The following is a 14490-nucleotide window of genomic DNA, read 5'->3' as shown; positions in this document are numbered from 1 at the left end:
TCCCTTTTGCATGATCTCTGCCTAGATAAACACAAAGGCCTAGTAACAGTATTTTTGAAATCAATGTCCATCCCATTAACCCTTCTCCATTGGTACCACAGCTACATTTCCCCAAGCCTCTGACTGCAGCAAAATTCTGAATCCTCTTGTTGAAGGAGGATCGTATCAGGCCATGTTCCCTGTTTAAATACTGCAAGCTGTAGTGCTCCCAGGATAAAACCCTTCCCTCTCCTGCTGTGTGCCATGTTTCTGACTCATTTTAGTCATCTGTTTCCACTTTCAGCCGTGGTGAAATGTAATCGCTTATTTCTAAGTCGTCCCCTCTTACTTCTAAGCCTTCCTGGCAGCAACTCCACCTCCATGCTTCTTCAATAGCCAATGTTTGCTATTCCATTCTCCATCCTAATGTCTTTCAGGAAGGCTTCCTTTACCCTTCTTATTCAAGTTAAATCTGCCTCTTCTTCGAGCATAAAATACATTCTAAGCTCTCCGTCTCTAAATTCTAAGCTCTTTGAGAACATGGGTCAGATTTATCTTGCCTAACTTTGAAATTTTTTAAAGTTTAACATCATTTTGTTATTTGTTTTTGCTTTTTGGTTGGTCTGTTGTTTTGTTTTGTTTTGCTGTTTTGTTTTTCTGAAACAGAGTTTCTTTTTGCCCTGGCTGTCTTGAAATTCTGTAGAGTCTATAGTCTAGACCAGGCTGGCCTTTTACTCACTGATCCCTCTGCTTCTGCCTCCTGAATGCTGGGATTAAAGGTGTCTGCCACCACACCTGGCTCAATATCTTAAATTGGATGTCAGGAGGTGATTTATTTTTCTTTAGTTGTTTTTATTACTACATCATTACCTCAGTCAACTTTTAGGCAATTTCTTTTAGTTTAGTTTTGTTTTGTTTTGTTTTTTTTTGATACAGGGTTTCTCTGTGTAGGCCTGGCCATCCTGGAATTCACTCTGTAGACTAGGTTGGCCTTACTTTCAGCAATCCACCTGCCTCTGTCTCCCAAGAGCTGGGATTAAAGGTGTGAGCTACCACCACCTGGCAAGGCTATTTCTTCAACTCTGAAGTTTTAATGCTGCCTCTTCTAGCATTATGGAAATCTGTCATCTCTACAGATTAGGCCTTTACACATCCTATAGCATACAACCGCGTACTATTTTAAGAAGCGTTATCTGTAAGTTTTCCTTGTCAAAGTAACTAAACACTGCACAGTTTGAATGGCAGAGCTGTTAAAAGATGAACTACTCTGTCACATAGGAATATTGCTTTTTTTTTTTTTTCTATTTGAAGCCCCCCAACTGCTTTATGGTTAAGATTCAGACCTTGTATTGAAATAAAATTACTGGGGAAGATTTTATTTTACTTTTTCTAAGACAGGGTTTCTATGTTTTGAGCCTTTCCTGGAACTCGCTCTGTAGACCAGGCTGGCCTCGAACTCACAGAGATCCACCTGGCTCTGCCTCCTGAGTGCTGAGATTAAAGACGTGTGCTATATTACAGGGGAAACAATATCATTCAAACAAGAAAAATCAGGGAGATTTACAACAGGCATGCAAGTTATCATTGCCACACATCTCGACATATCTGGTGCAAAAGTCAAAAGTTGCCATTTCCAAGAAACAAAACTTAAAATACTTTTCAACTCTGTGAATAAGTATTTTTCAAAGTAATCCTTGATACATTATTAAGTAGCTTTCAATTCAATTCCGTTTCTCTTATCAGGCGATACAGCTTTCCAACCACTTAAATAATAATTGTTTACATTCTCCTGCCTGATCTCTATAGCTTTTCTTTCCTAAAGTAGTAGTTAAATTAACGGAATTATCCCTGCTCAAGAGTGTAGCAGCATAGACAGCGGGGGTGGGGGGGGGGGGGGGGGGGGGGGGGGGGCATAAGCAGATTCTGTAGACTCGCCCGGTCTCTGTAGCTCATTGACTGTGTTGGAGATAGGCAGGAATGGGCACAGGTTCCGATTGATTTTCACTGGGCATTTATTCTTTCTCCTGTGATCCTGAGCACCTTGCAAATGAACATTTTAATAAAAATTAAAAATAAGATAAAAAAGCTTTCAGGCTGGCTGCATTTCTGTGATGGCATTAAAGCCAGTTCAGATGGCTTGTGACAAATTCCTTTTGCATGGTCACAGTCCCTGGGCATCTCGACAGAATTAAAAGAGCCCAAACACTTGACCTAAAGAGTAAAAACAGCACAATTGGTGTAAAATGGAAGAAGTGTTTGGTTAACATTGTACATTTTTATATTTTTAATCCAACCACTAATTTTGTTGTTTCTTTTTCTTTCCTTTACCTCCTCCTCTTCCTCCTTTTTTTTTTTAATTTTAGGGGAAAAGCTGATGCGATTCAGCTACCCAGATATTCATTTTGATATGAACTTAACGTATGAGAAGGAGGCTGAGCTGATGCAGTCTCATATGATGGACCAAGCCATCAACAATGCAATCACCTACCTTGGAGCTGAGGCCCTTCATCCTCTGATGCAGCACACACCAAGCACAATCGCCGAGGTGGCCCCAGTGATCAGCTCAGCTTATTCTCAGGTCTATCATCCAAACAGGATAGAAAGACCCATGAGCAGGGAAACGTCCGATAGTCATGAAAACAACATGGATGGCCCCATCTCTCTCATCAGACCAAAGAGTCGACCCCAGGAAAGAGAGGCCTCTCCCAGCAATAGCTGCCTCGATTCTACTGACTCAGAAAGCAGCCATGATGACCACCAATCCTACCAAGGAAACCCTGCCTTAAATCCCAAGAGGAAACAAAGCCCAGCTTACATGAAGGAGGATGTCAAGGCTTTGGATGCTACCAAGGCCACCAAGGGCTCTCTGAAGGACATCTATAAGGTTTTCAATGGAGAAGGAGAACAGATAAGGGCCTTCAAGTGTGAGCACTGCCGAGTCCTTTTCCTAGACCATGTCATGTACACCATTCACATGGGTTGCCATGGCTACCGGGACCCACTGGAATGCAACATCTGTGGCTACAGAAGCCAGGACCGTTATGAGTTTTCATCACACATTGTTCGAGGGGAGCACACATTCCACTAGGCCTTTTCATTCCAAAGGGGACCCCTATGAAGAACTGCACATGAAGAAATACTGCACTTACAATCCCACTTTCCCTCAGATGGTGACATACTTTCTTCTTAATACTGTCACTGTCTATAATTCTTACTTTGTGGACAAAACGTCATTTGCTCTGCCTAATTATAAAAAAAAAAAAAAGAAATAAGAGAAAAGGGATGGGATGTTCACTGATAACTTGGCTTGTTTATTTTGTGGGTGTAAAGCAGTTGATTTCTGCCATGCATCCATATATAAGGCCTGTCATGCTTTGGGAAACATCATTTGTTTCATAGAGATTCACCTAAAATATTCTGGTTTGCTATTGATGTTCAGGATTGTGGTGGAAGGCGGGAAACTTGAAAGTTTTCTGGGTAGGACTTGGGCAATTTAAATGGTCTAAGTAATTTTCCTCTCAAAATGTAAACCCATTTTATTTTCTGTTCTTAGAGATCATGGAACACAAACACATTATTATTTTCAATAACTCTTAGGATGAGTTGAATTGTTGTGGGTTCTACGTTTACCTCCCCTACGGAATTTATATTCAGTATGTTTTACACTGTATCATAAAGTAAAACTTTTAAACTACAGGTAGTTAAGGGCCACTACGATACATCTGAGGTCCTTTGATCTTATTTTTCTAAAATTGCGCACTGTTTTTCCATAGTTTTGATGACTGGCATTTTATAGACACCCTGGCAGCCTTACTTTTAACACCTGTAACAAATAGTATTTTTATGTAGTTTTCAGAATAGCATATGGTCTAAGAGTGGGTAAGAGGCAGTCAGTAATTTCCAGGAAGAATTCTGCTTTTCACAATTTGAGTTTATTTTTAAGTTGTATTGTGATGGCAGCCTAGTATACATATTTGTTTCTAAAGGTGTGTTTACGATCGCCACTTTATCAGCATTTAAACAGTGTTAAGCAGGCAGCAGAAAAGTGTAATTAGGCAAACAGTAGGGGGAAATCCCACTCTGAGAACCCTTTCCTGGTATTTTTCTTCAAGCTGTGACCACTCAGTGTTCTGTCCAGAGTCCTTTCCTCTTTGACTCTTGGAATAGAAGGTCTTAAGAAGCCTGACTATCGGCTGCTTCTTTCAAAATCTTGGAGCAACTGCTAATTGGACCTGAATGTGGTCCTTTGAACCCTGGAAGGTCATTCATTAGCGAGGGCTATTTATTCCACTACTTCTTCAGTAGTAACAGTTACTACCTTTGCTGCAGGCAAAAGGGAACTTCTTTGTGACCCGAAGATCACACCGCAGCTCCAACAAAAGAGCAACAAAGTTTTCTTTTCTCTTCTTGGAGTTGAGAATGTGATAGTCTTCAGGTAAAGGTCCTGCACTTAAAAAATCAGTTCTGTTAAGTTCTTGTAAGAAATGAATCTCAATCCATTGGTAGAGAATTTTCTGTCTCCTCTTTGTTTGCACAAGGCATGTAACTTCCATATTTCATGTGCAGGTTTGAAGTTGATCTCTGTGGGGGCTTGGCTTCTTCTCTGGAGTCCACTGGCATTTGTGGGTGGGATTGGAGCACACTATTCTCAAGTCATTTGGCAAAATGCTTTTGGCAGACATAACTTGCTGCTTGTGTTTGAGGAAAACAGGCCTAACCATGACTGGAGTATCTGACAGCCATTTGTAAATGCTGATGGTCTGCTAAAGAGTGACAAATAACTTGCTCCGGAGGACCTTAGAGTAGGATGCTGAACCCTGTAACTGCAGAGTGCCCTGGACCGTGTCAAGACTTGAGAACTACCCACTTATGAGCAGTGTTCTCTTAACTCACATTGCAGATTTCCATCTGTTCACTTAAGGAACTTCTTAGCTCTAACATAGCTAGCGCTAGGTAGAAAAAGTTCTGACTTCTCTCTTTTACTAATCCTTATCTTTAATTATTTCTGGAGAAATGTCCAAAAGTCTCCTTTACATGTAATTAAATGCACCAAAACAGAGATAAAGTGAATGCCAGCAGTGGGGTTTTCCATTTTTTGGGTTTTTCCATCCCTTGGTAATTTGTGAAAACACAATTTACTCAGGGATAAAGCATCTAGTCAAGACTCCCTTACCCCCACCTACCCGGCACACTCTCAAATCGTGATTGAAATGGTATTTACGTTTGAATGAGGTAGATAGTGTTAAGGCTCATGATTTTGTGTTTTAAAACTGCAATTTAACAAAGCATTTGGATGCCTGTCAATGTGTTCATAATTTTGGCTGTCTGAATTTCTGCTAGCATCCTTGATCAATTTTCCTCATTCTCTTTCCTCATACCTACTGTACTAACGATCATGTATCTCCCTGACCTGGGATTAAACTGAGTTTAGGTGTACATAAAGATTTGTGTACTCCCCCTGTGAAGATGGTACTAACATATTCTCTATCTTTCCAAGTCCATCTTATTGGAAAACCTGATTTTTTTCAAGGGAGTTAGCTATTTGCTGGACATATACACTAGCTTTGTTTTTGTAAGATGCATGACACAATGGACAGGAGAAGACGTAGATGGCTCAGGTGTGACAGGGACAAAAGAGATCAAGGTGAACTCAACATTTGTGGGTTACAGTCCACATTTTGTGGACGGGGTGCTCTCTGAGGGACTCTCAATGACTTTTCACCAAAGACGATAGGTAACATGCGGCACCTAACACTAAGTGGGAGGACCAGATACCAAATAAATTAAATTTGCCTAACAGTTAGTTACAAGCCCAGTTGATTTAGGTGAGATTTTACACTTGAGAGCATATTTGAGGGGGATGAAAATGGGTTATCCTCTGTGTTTTCCAGTTGGGCAGAAATTTATCAGATGACTCTGTCCTGATTTTGCCCAGAATTTTTTTTTCTCCCCAGTTCTTTTTGGAGAATCATGCTGACTCGCTGTAACAGTGATGAATTGCTATCACAGAGGCATTCTAGAACAGTGGCGGGCACAGTGAGAGAGGCATGAAACACTCACTCCAACATTCCGTTCAGAATTTTCTGAATCAAATGGGGAAAAATGAGGGCTGATATGTAGGATGAAGTAACATGGCTGGCTGGCGTACATACAGTGGCTGTTTGACTACATTACAGTTTGCAGGCCATGCGTATGGCACATTCTTTGAATGAGGAGTCGTGAAAAGAAGCAGATAGCATCCCCAGATGTGTTCCCAACCTTAGAGTTAAAAGTACAGTTAATACATCAGCACTTAGGTCGACTTTTCCAGGTAGTACTAAGAAATCCCAAAGCTGTCAGTGTATCTTTAGGGCTAGTGGCAACTTATATTCCAAGTCTCCATTATCTATATCCAGGGAGGAAAAAAAATGGAAAGATATTATTAAGTTGACTGGTGAAATATTAAAGAAATGTAGCTTCTTTTTTTTTTTTTTGTAGAGGAAGAAAAGGCAGGAAATGATTTAGCAACTTGGTCTTGTATTTGTGCTCTTTGTGGCACAGTTGCATATCTCACAAGACCTTGACTTTTGTGTGTTTCATGGTTTGACTTTGTGTTTTCCAAGTCTTACTTCATCTTCTCTTCAAAATGGTAAGTTATGGTAGAAAGATTAGCAGAGGAAGGAGTACTAGACCAGGAATGCTGTCTGCCCCAAATTCAGGACTATCAAGGATACCTGGCTACACAGTTTTTTGGCCTTGAATTATTCATTTATTATAAAATTGTAGGCTTATGGTCATCTTCAGTTGTATTTCACGTGTTTTTTTGTTTTGTTTTGTTCTGGTTTGGTTTTGGTTTTTGGTTTTTCAAGACAGGGTTTCTCTGTGTACCTTTGCGCCTTTCCTGGAACTAGCTTTTGTAGACCAGGCTGGCCTCGAACTCACAGAGATCCGCCTGCCTCTGCCTCTCGAGTGCTGGGATTAAAGGCGTGTGCCACCAACGCCCGGCCTCACGTGTTATTTTAACAAGGACTGCCCATATTCAAAAGGGAAAAAAAGAGCAAGGGGTAAATTTAAGCTTTGTATATATAAAAGTTATTTTATAAATATTTTAGTCTTCCAGTTTCTGCAAAATAATTAAAATATACAGTAACTGGTCTCTTAAATCCTGAATTTAACGTATTAAATACTTATAAAATTTTATATTGGTGCCTTTTAAAAATGCATTGAGAGCATTGGTTAACTGTTTTAGCTGTACCACACTTTTACTGTGTTTTTTTAAAAAAAAATCACATGAAATTTAAGTACTCTCTAATTCACCTTTGTGTTCTTAGCAAAAATAATAATGATAATAATAACTGCTAAAAGAATTTCCAAATTTTTCAGCTGAGCTGGCAAAAGTGACAGGAAACTTTGAAACCAGATTTTAATCTTTTTAGCTTAATAATATTTCTGAACACTTACATGACAGAGGAAGATAGAAAGCAGAGTCATGTCAGCAGCAAACTGAACTATGCTGTGTGTTTTGCTCTATTCTTGAGGGCGAATATGTTTTGCTTCACACAGGGTTTCTTCGTAGAATTTGGAGTCAATAATTACAGTATTGTTTTGCATTTTCTTTTATACCTGACTGGAGTTACTCTAGTCCTGGATCCTCTGTCTTCTAACCAGTCATTGTTTTATGAAATAATGTGGGAATGCAGATCATTGTTTCCCTTGAACAAAACAAAACTCAGCACTCAGGCCACATTGCTCTTCTCCAAAGTGTCATCCTGGATATTTCGTATGGGGGTTGTCTGTCACTTGTGAGAGAGTCTTCAACTATGACAGCTTTTTGAAAATAACCTGCTGGCTGTATAAAGTAGACATCACGTGACCAAGAAGCTGTGATATGCTAGTGTTTCCTTCTGTCATAGTATACTCTTAGGCCAAATTAATGACACCTTGAATCTTTTTACATTTATTACAGAGACCTAAAATTTTGGAATTTCCACAATGTTTTTATGTAACCTATTTCTAGGGGTTTTCTTTTCTCTTGCTGTACTGCGAGTTTGTGGGTATTTTTTCATATGCACTCTTAGAATGAGTTCTTAATTCTATTTATGATGTCTTTCTCCCACAGTACTCCATTTGTATATGTTCTGTATAAACTTGTCATAAATTCACCTTTTTCCCATATAGACAGTGGCACATAAACAACTAGTTTCCTAAGATGACTTTTTTATTATGAATTAATATGAAAATATAGAAGTCATGTGCTAAACCACGTTAAGGACAGAATAAAAACTTCCGATAGGTACAAATAAGCCAGTTTGCAGTGAATCAGGCCTTCAGTTTACCTCACCTAACACATAACAAGGAAAGTTTGGACAGATGGAGGTCACTGAATCCCCTACTATGCACTTCCTAGGCGATCGCTGAGTTTCATTTACTGGAAATGGATTTGAAAAGGAATACACTGTCACTGTAACCAGAGAAGGAATCTAGGGTTTGCTATTTTTGTTGCAGTTGTTTTGTCTTTTTTAAAAAGTTGTTCAAATTGTGAAACTGTGATCTAAAAAAAAAAAGTTTTGATGGCGGAACACTTGAGATTTTATACATCGATCCTGGGCCCTTCTGTATAACAAAGTTGGGTTTTTACCTCTTCGGTTGTAACTTCCTCTCACACCTTCTTCTCCACGCAGTTCACAGCCCCTTCCTCCGTTGTCCCTGGATTCTTGACACTTGACACTCATCGTTAGGAGGTCAGCTCTGAACTTCTGATTCATTAAGTCTTAATGGTTTTCCCAGTAGTTTTTCTTAGCTGTATAATCTGCTGGTGTATTTTTATACTCACTGTAGTTCCATATTTTTAATGAGTGGTTGGGTTGAGATGGTAAGCTGTAGAGTCCTTACGTTACTTCATTCTTAAGTATGAGGCACCTAACACGGCTCCTGAGACTCTATAGTCAGAGGATATGTCTGGTTCCTTTGTGCTTAGATTTTAAATTGTTTGGCTTTCTTCTAAAATACAAGTTATAAAGAATAGATACCCCCCCCCAAAAAAAAAACCTGCTTAGAAAGAGGATAAAAATGTAAAGCAAAGAGTCTTAGCTTTCTTCCAATTAAGAGGACGAGGGCTTTCAAAGTTCTGCAGTGATGTTCCAGGCTCGGAAGGGGTCTCCAGGCCCCATGCTTGCTCACATAGTCCAGCCTTTTAGACTGGGTGTTATTTGCAGTTTCAGAAGGGTTACTTTTGCTATCCTGTTTAACAGATATTCTTTCTTTCCATAAAAGTGCAATACCCCTCTTGAAGTCTTAAAAACTATGGTAATTTTTTCCTTTTTCTGACATTTCTTCTTCAAAAAAGAACTGTTGGAAATTTAACATGTCAAAGGACCTAATAAACAAGGACGAAAACCACTCCACTGTCAAAAGATTAGAAACTGTAGAAACAAACAGCTTTTCTGACTTCCTGGAAGCTTCCTTTAGCCTAAATAACCTTTGAAATCGTGAGGGAGAAGCATATCCTGAAGCAGAAATCTGAACAGACTGGATTTTTTTCTCCCACTCATACCTAATACTCTTAAGTTAAATAACTAATATTTAATGTTTTTATTTTTCTTCCTTTTGGAAAATAAATATCAAAGCACTTAGGTCAGGTTTCAATCCATATTACCTGTTGAAGAAAAAATTTTAAATATTTGAAGCAGACCTGTTTTCATGCAGATTGAGAAATATCTTTTGTATCACCCATATTTATATGTAGTTTGCTGTTTTCTTTTTTTTTTTTTTAATACCTATGTTCCCGTAGCAAAACTGCTGTAATGTAAATACATGTTTTGTTTAAAAGTAACATTTCTTTGGCATTTCTTTTGAAGGCATTTACTGCATTTGTACAGTATGTGTTTTGGCTACTTAACTTTTTTTTCTTTAACAATACCAAAGGTAATTAGACTATTTTAAGGACTAATTGCTTGACAGTTTCTAGAATACTTTGATTTTTTTTTTTAGAAGAAAAAAGAAAAAAAAATCAAACCAGTAAACCTCATTTTTTCAAACTAATAATTTGGGGAAATAAAAACTATTGTTTAAAAAGAAATATATATATATATATATATAAATATCTGTAAAATTAAAATTCCAGACCTTGTATTTCAGGTTTGCTCAGTGTAATGTAGGGGTTTTTGTTTTTTGTCTTTGTTGTTTTTTTTTTTAAGGCTCAAATACCTCAGAAAATGGGGTTTACTGTGGAAAAACTGCAACAGTCTGCAGCTGTGTGAGCTGGCACTCTGCTGTGTACTGATTGGGAGACCTCCACTGAACAGTTTTATCACTGCAGACTAAAATGTGGGACTTGTGTTTTCTTTGTTTTTAATGCACACACATCCACGCTCTGTGTGTGTGCGTGGGTACTGTGTATATGTGTGTGAGTGTTGTATATGCATGTGTGAATGTGTGTATGTGTGTACAACTCAAGAAGCTGCAGAAACTTTGTAATACTTTGTGAAAGGGTTATATTATAAAGGTTTGTACTGTCTGAGTGCACAGCTACTGGAAGAAACTTAGCCAATCTCAGGAACAAGCATATAATTTGTCCAAGATTTATTTCTTCTCAGAAGTGTAAGTGCAGTTTTTAATTCTGTATATTATTTAATATTTTACCAATAAAATAAACTTCTGACAGAAACTGTTTGTTATAAAAACTTTGTTGAAAATTCTGTACACGAATACATCCCTCCAGTCGCCGAAGACTGAACTGTTACATAGTGGCTTGGTCATGGCCATTGTTTGTGTGTGTCTCGGTCCTGTTCCAGAGCTCAGATGTGTGTGATGTCATTGGTTCTCCATCTTAGATGTTAGCTGCTCCCCAGCACTCTGTAGAGTCTACTGTGGCAGAGAACAAGTTATCACATGTTTGTCAAGGATGACATCTCGTTGCTTTGGATAATTCTCTCATGTAATCCTGTTTTTAACCTTTAAAATTAATCTAAGATATCTCCATGCCAGAGTTGCACTGCTTGTTCTAAAGGATATCAGTCATAAGGAAAGAAAAATGTAGCTTGCATTTGGTCACTCATCATATCATAACCCGGCATTTCTTAGTAGTAAGAACAGAATAATAGTAATTAACAAAATCGTGGAGTAAGTGATAGATTGGTAATATCATTGGAGTAGATTTGATTGCTAGCTCCGCTTTGTGCAGCCCTACCCTTCATGCCTCAGATTTCATAAGGACTGTATCTTTTCCATGAGAAGATTGTTCTATTACAAAGACAATTCCCAAGTAGAATTCTAAAAGGGTCCAGATGACTGAAAATTTATTTTACTTAGCTTTAGCTATCTGCTTAGCTCTTGTGCCAATTTATAAAGTCCCACACACATTTGAGATAGCTGTTAAATTTTCATTGGTACATATTTACAGAATCTGTGGATATTTGCAATAGTTCCCCATAAATTCCCTTCCATATGTCACACGGAATGGGAGAGAGCACAGATTCAGATGAACACATATAACCTAGACCAAAGCATCTTTCAAAATAGAAGCCTACTGCTGGAGAGGGTGAATGGGAAATAGCAAGCAGAAGAAACTTAGCAAAGTACTACTAGTACTATGGTTAGAAAGGGCTTTTCTCCATCAGAAATGTTAGGCTCTGGTTTATCTATTAACAAGAGCATTTTTTTTAAATTGAATATCCTTTACGCTCTTGAATCTTGTTGAAATCCAGTCAGAAGTAAGATGACATCTTGATATGCTAATATATTATCAACATACTCAAGCCAAAGGCCCCATCTTGAGATCTTGAGGGACAGGTCACATGATGAAGCAATTTCATAGTGTTTTAACAATGTCCCTCCCTAATGTTTGTGCCCTATGTGTCCAAAACCCAAGTGTAGCCCAAGGGAAGTTCCCAGTGTTCTTTTTTTTTATTCATCTTAATTTGACAGGTAGGTTTTCACAATTCCTAAGGGAGGTGTTTGCCTGAACTCTCTAATGGGCAAAAAGGAAATAAAATCATTTGGAAGCCACAAGCTATGTACAATTGAATTGGATAAAGATGAGGGCAAGTCCAAAAAGAGGGTCACTCTGAGAAAAATCAGCATGCCAGCCTCATTATTTCTTCTTCCTGTGTCTTACACTCTTGGGTGATATCTCCCATCAGACCAATTGCTTTTAGCTTAGGCTTTACCAAGCAAAATATAAGTCCCTCAAAATAGGAAAAATAGATACTGCCCAAACTGGTGTTGAGATGTTTGTTCTAGAAACCCTTAGAAGAGCTGTTTGAACATGACCTTCAGAGCAACTGGGATGTCAATGAAGAAGCTGGATGTTTCAATGCTCCAGGAAAATACAAAGGTAAAGGGCCGTAAGGTAAGGGTGTTTAGGCTGGGGTCTGCTGCAGCTTAGGCGAGCCTACAATAAAGGAGGAGTGTTCTGTTCTGTGTTGTCCTATCACTTTAACAGATGTTGTTGGAGTCAGACTCAGCCAGCTCTACCAAGAATTCTTTGTGAACAGCTCAATGTGAAAGAAGGGACTGGCAACACTGTATAATGTCAATTACCTAGACCCAAGTGTTGGTTCTGAGGATAAAAGCCTAAAGGATTCTGATTCGTGACAACTTTTTTTTTTTTTTTTTTTTTTTTTTTGATGCCAAAGTCTCCAAATCTAATACTCTCTTTTTAAAATGAGCAGTGAGTAACTCAGGATATTTGGTCGTTGAGGTAGTGAAGGTGGGTGCATCATGCCTTGGAAATGGGATATGCATAGCCGGAAATGAGTGGCTGTCTTTCTTTTTTCTTTTCCTTTACTGTTTCCCCCCTCTTTCCTCTTTGTTTCTCTGCATCAAACCTGGTTTTTTTTTTTTCTCTTTCCTCTCTCTTCTATAGAATCTGTCATGATCATTTTCTGAGTGCTCTCCATGGCCCTTTCACAATTTTGATTAACTACTCTGAAATCCAATCTATTTCAACAATGTGAATGATTTTGTGCAATTAGATATATGCAAGTTCTAACCAGATCCTTTCTGGTAAGTGCTTTACAAATGAGCACAATTATCACTGGCTTTTCCTAAGTCCCTTTCACATTTCTTGTGGAAACTATATACTATCTGCTAGTCAATTTCATTTTCTTGGCAAGGAAACAGAGTTCAAATCATTTATGGTTGGTTTGTTTGTTCATTTTATAAATATCCAAAATCAGCCACAAGACTAAAACTGACACTAATTCCAGAAATGTGTAGTACAGTGTTTTGTTTCCTGAACCGATTTGTTCAGGATTTGACGGGCAAACTCCATTAATAAAGGGAAGGAACCAATGTTGCGTAGTAGTAGCTAGCAAAATAATAATAATAATAATAATAATAATAATAATAATAATAATAACCAACAGAAATAACTTAGTGTTCTGCTCATTCTGATTTTTAAACAGAATAACCCCAGTTGAACTCATTGGCACAATGTTGAGGGTAAGGATGGGTACTGAGAAATACAGTTCTAAGTTGCAAAGAAAAAAATAATCTGAAATTAAAATTTTACTAAAGAATATTTTGAAATTTAAAATCTTGAAAGTTCTAAAATTATGCAATAGGTTTTCTAGCAGACCTTTTATTTAATTTTAATTAATGTGGGGTTTTTTCTAATTGTCTTTGAAATTTCCTTCACAGTTGATGAAATTACTTGTCACTGAGTTCCTATCTCCAAACTCATTTCTTTTATCATAAGACTTAAATTTCAAGGCTTGGGCTTGGCTGTCTTATTCCTTTCTAGTTAAAAACCTTGAACCTAGCCTGGTAAGGATGTAGGCATTCGCCAGCAGCTGTGCCCATGAGAACCAAATGTTGTAGCGCTGTAGTTTGCTGCCTGGGCATTGTGGTGTTGAAACCTCTCTACCAAGTCAGTATGTTGCTGTTAGTTTTAAAGCCTAAAGCATCCTAGCATCCACCTCTATCTGTTTGCATTAGAAACTGAGTGATATATTTATCATCTAATTCAGCCTCCTGTTATCTCTTCCTCGGAATAAGACACATACTGCCACTTGGACGTTCCTGACTTTGATCTGGAAATCGCTGCCGTCTTCCAGAAGGGTTGCTAGAACCACACCCACCACCATGTCTTCCCTGTCTTTTACAATCTTAGTAAGTAGCCTCGTTTTTGGCCTTCAGAGACTCTATTCTTTTGTTTTGTTTTGTTTTTTTCCGACACCTCCCTGCACTGTTTACTTATTTATTTGTTTATATCAGATTGTAATCTGCATGCATATTGCTGCCGTTTGCTAATACTCAAAGGGAAGAGGGAAAAAAAACTGGGACACATTATGAGTCATGTTTTTCCAGACACTCGGCCAAATTGCCTTTTGATCATCCCGACAAATGGTAGTTTGGTTATACCATAGCACCAATGTATTTTCCAAGCTACAAGCATACGCCCAGTGTTTTCTATTTTCTTCTTTAATGTTTTGACAAGCCTGGTTACAGCTGAGTAAAGGATAACTTGGTCATATAACAAGCATAAAAAGAAAAAATTCTTCTACATGTATAAAGGGAAAAAAGAGCATA

General features: G+C 38.2%; 1 protein-coding gene across 2 annotated transcripts in view; it reads left to right on the top strand.

Moving 5' to 3' along the window:
* The window catches only part of Ikzf2 (IKAROS family zinc finger 2), a 154774-nt gene extending 148365 nt beyond the window's left edge, over positions 1–6409 (top strand). For both annotated transcript variants that reach the window (XM_036172734.1, XM_036172733.1), the window contains one exon: positions 2343–6409. In XM_036172734.1, the coding sequence (XP_036028627.1) occupies positions 2343–3067 (725 nt within the window). In that variant the 3' untranslated portion in view covers positions 3068–6409. The remainder of the gene's footprint in view (positions 1–2342) is intronic.
* Positions 6410–14490: the final 8081 nt, after the last annotated feature.

This window comes from Onychomys torridus, chromosome 23 (assembly GCF_903995425.1).
Source record: "Onychomys torridus chromosome 23, mOncTor1.1, whole genome shotgun sequence".
Classification (NCBI taxonomy): Eukaryota; Metazoa; Chordata; class Mammalia; order Rodentia; family Cricetidae; genus Onychomys; species Onychomys torridus.
Note: the sequence above shows the minus strand (reverse complement) of the source record. Positions and strands in the feature narration are given on the sequence as shown.